At 57.9% G+C, this 2,147-nt stretch overlaps 1 protein-coding gene across 1 annotated transcript in view; it reads right to left on the reverse strand.

Annotated features, from left to right (window-relative positions):
- Window positions 1-2,147, reverse strand: part of TTBK1 (tau tubulin kinase 1) — a 46,666-nt gene that overhangs the window by 32,888 nt on the left and 11,631 nt on the right. Inside the window, 3 exon segments of the mRNA XM_014587835.1 lie at window positions 929-994; window positions 1,381-1,485; window positions 2,082-2,138. Of these exon segments, the coding sequence (XP_014443321.1) occupies window positions 929-994; window positions 1,381-1,485; window positions 2,082-2,138 (228 nt within the window).

Here is a 2,147-nt window from a genome sequence, read left to right on the forward strand (position 1 = left end):
GGCCGACCATGGTTCGAGTCCTGAACCTGCTGGCTTGCTTTCTCACTTTCCTTCTCTCTCTCTCTTTCTCTCTCTCTCTTTTCTCTTTCTCTCTGTGAGTGTGTGTGTGTGTCTGGTCAAATTAAAAATAAATACATGAATAAATAAAATGAAATAAATAATTACTTTAAACAAAACAAAACCCCAGTCTTGGGCCAGCTCTGTAGCAGAGTGGTTGAGCAGTGGAGCTGGATACTATAAGGTTGACCATGGTTCAAACACCAGTCCCAGCAGCTTGGAAACTATGCTGGGTACGTGTGTGTGCGCCCAGAGGTCTGATGAGATAGAGTCGTGGAGGACAAAGGACTGAGCACAACCACACCCTACGGGGGGGCGTCCTCTCTCTGTCTCTATCTTGCCCATGGTCATGAGCTCTCTGGTCATTAAAAAAATTAAATAAATGGGTCAGCAGGTGGCATGGAGGTTAAGGAAGCTGGATCCCACGCGGCCAGCTGTACAGTTCAAGTCCTGGACATGGCAGCTTGGAAATCACACCAGGTGCATGTGTGCACGTGTACCCAAAGTCCCAAGAGAATGGAGGAGGAGAAGGGACTGTGGCATGGCCATCCCCCCTGGGGGGGTGATTTCTCACTTTCTCTCTATTTCTCTCTCTGGTGAGTGCATGCACCCTATAGCAAACTAAAAATAAATAAATAAGCACACACTTCGGTCTATGCTTTCTCCTCCACAGTGGGAACAGAGAGGATGAGAATCCCAGAGAAAAGGAGGAAAGTGAAGTCCAGGAAAGCCGACAGTGGCGCCTCCTTCCAAACCAGGGGTCCAGCCCCAGCCCCATTCTTCTCGCCTCCCCTCGACATCAGCTGTCCCCCCCGACCCCGATCTGGTGCCTTCTGCCCCCACCCCCCACAGTCCAGGCTCTGCCACTCACCCGGTTCTTGTGGGCATTGACCGAGGCATAGCGGACAGTCCCTCGAAACCCGGCCACATTCCGAGGCTGCAGAGGAGAGATCACCATGGGAACCTCAGGTCTCTACCCCACTCCCGGGCCTAACCCTCCCTGCCTTACTCTGGCCTCATGGGGAGCAGGCCAGGCACATCGCCCAAGAGTTGCTCTCTGGCCGCCAGGCCCAAGCCTTCCAAATCCTACTCGTGGCCCGGAGTGGAGGAGTGTGGCACCCCTACCCCCAGAGCTCAGGCTAAGGAATGGAGGGGACAGGCTGCTGTGGCCCCCAGAGCTGGGCAGTGCTGACACTGAACAGGCCTAGGCCTGTAGGCAACTGCAGGGTAGTTGGTGAAGGGGCCCCAGGCCAGGGGGTGGGGAGGGAGCTCTCCAGGGTCCTGCAGCCCCAGGCAGGCAGGCCGGGCTCCCAGGGCACTCACAGGCCGAACGTCCCCCGTGGTGTTGGTGTACTGCCGGGCCAGCCCGAAGTCCAGCATGTAGCACTTTCTGTAGGTGGACGGCAGCCTGCCCATGGCGAAGTTGGACTAGGGAGGACAGCAGCCGTGAGCCCTAGGGCTCCGCCCACCAACCCACCTCGGGGAATGCCAGGACACACCCAGGGAGACACTGACACCCACAGGCGTGTGGGTCAGGGGCTCCCATCCGAAGGCCGAGTGTGACTCTCGTGTTAGCGGTGAGGAACTGAAGGTCCCAGCGGTTAGGGGCTGCTCTGAGATCACACAGCAGGCGATGGCCCCGGGGTCTGGCCCTGCTCAGTGCAGCCCCGAATCCCGAACCCCGGGGCAGCGTGTCCTACTCCAAGGGTGCAGACCCACACTGCTCTTGCCGTGTGGCCTCAGACTGCTCAGCCAGCTCTGTGGGCCTCGTCTCCACCCCTCCATATGGGAGGGTTCTTTTCCTAGCACCAAGATCCAAGGTGCTGCAAACTCGGCTACTTGAAATTGTTCACCAAGCCCCAGCTCGTGGTCCCTCACCCCAGTCCCTCCATCCTTCCCAGCTTCTTCCCTTTTCTAGGCTCAAGGACTAGTCAGGACAGGGGTGAGGGATGAAGGAGAGAAGAGAGCAGAGGCCAGGACATGGGCATGGGGATGGGGAGTGGGGACGCAGCCGGGGGACTCACCGGCTTGATGTCGCGGTGCAGGAAGCCCACGGAGTGGATGGCCTCGATGGACTCCAGGATCTGCTT

The sequence above is a fragment of the Tupaia chinensis genome, unplaced genomic scaffold (assembly GCF_000334495.1).
Source record: "Tupaia chinensis unplaced genomic scaffold, TupChi_1.0 Scaffold000238_1, whole genome shotgun sequence".
Taxonomy (NCBI): Eukaryota; Metazoa; Chordata; class Mammalia; order Scandentia; family Tupaiidae; genus Tupaia; species Tupaia belangeri.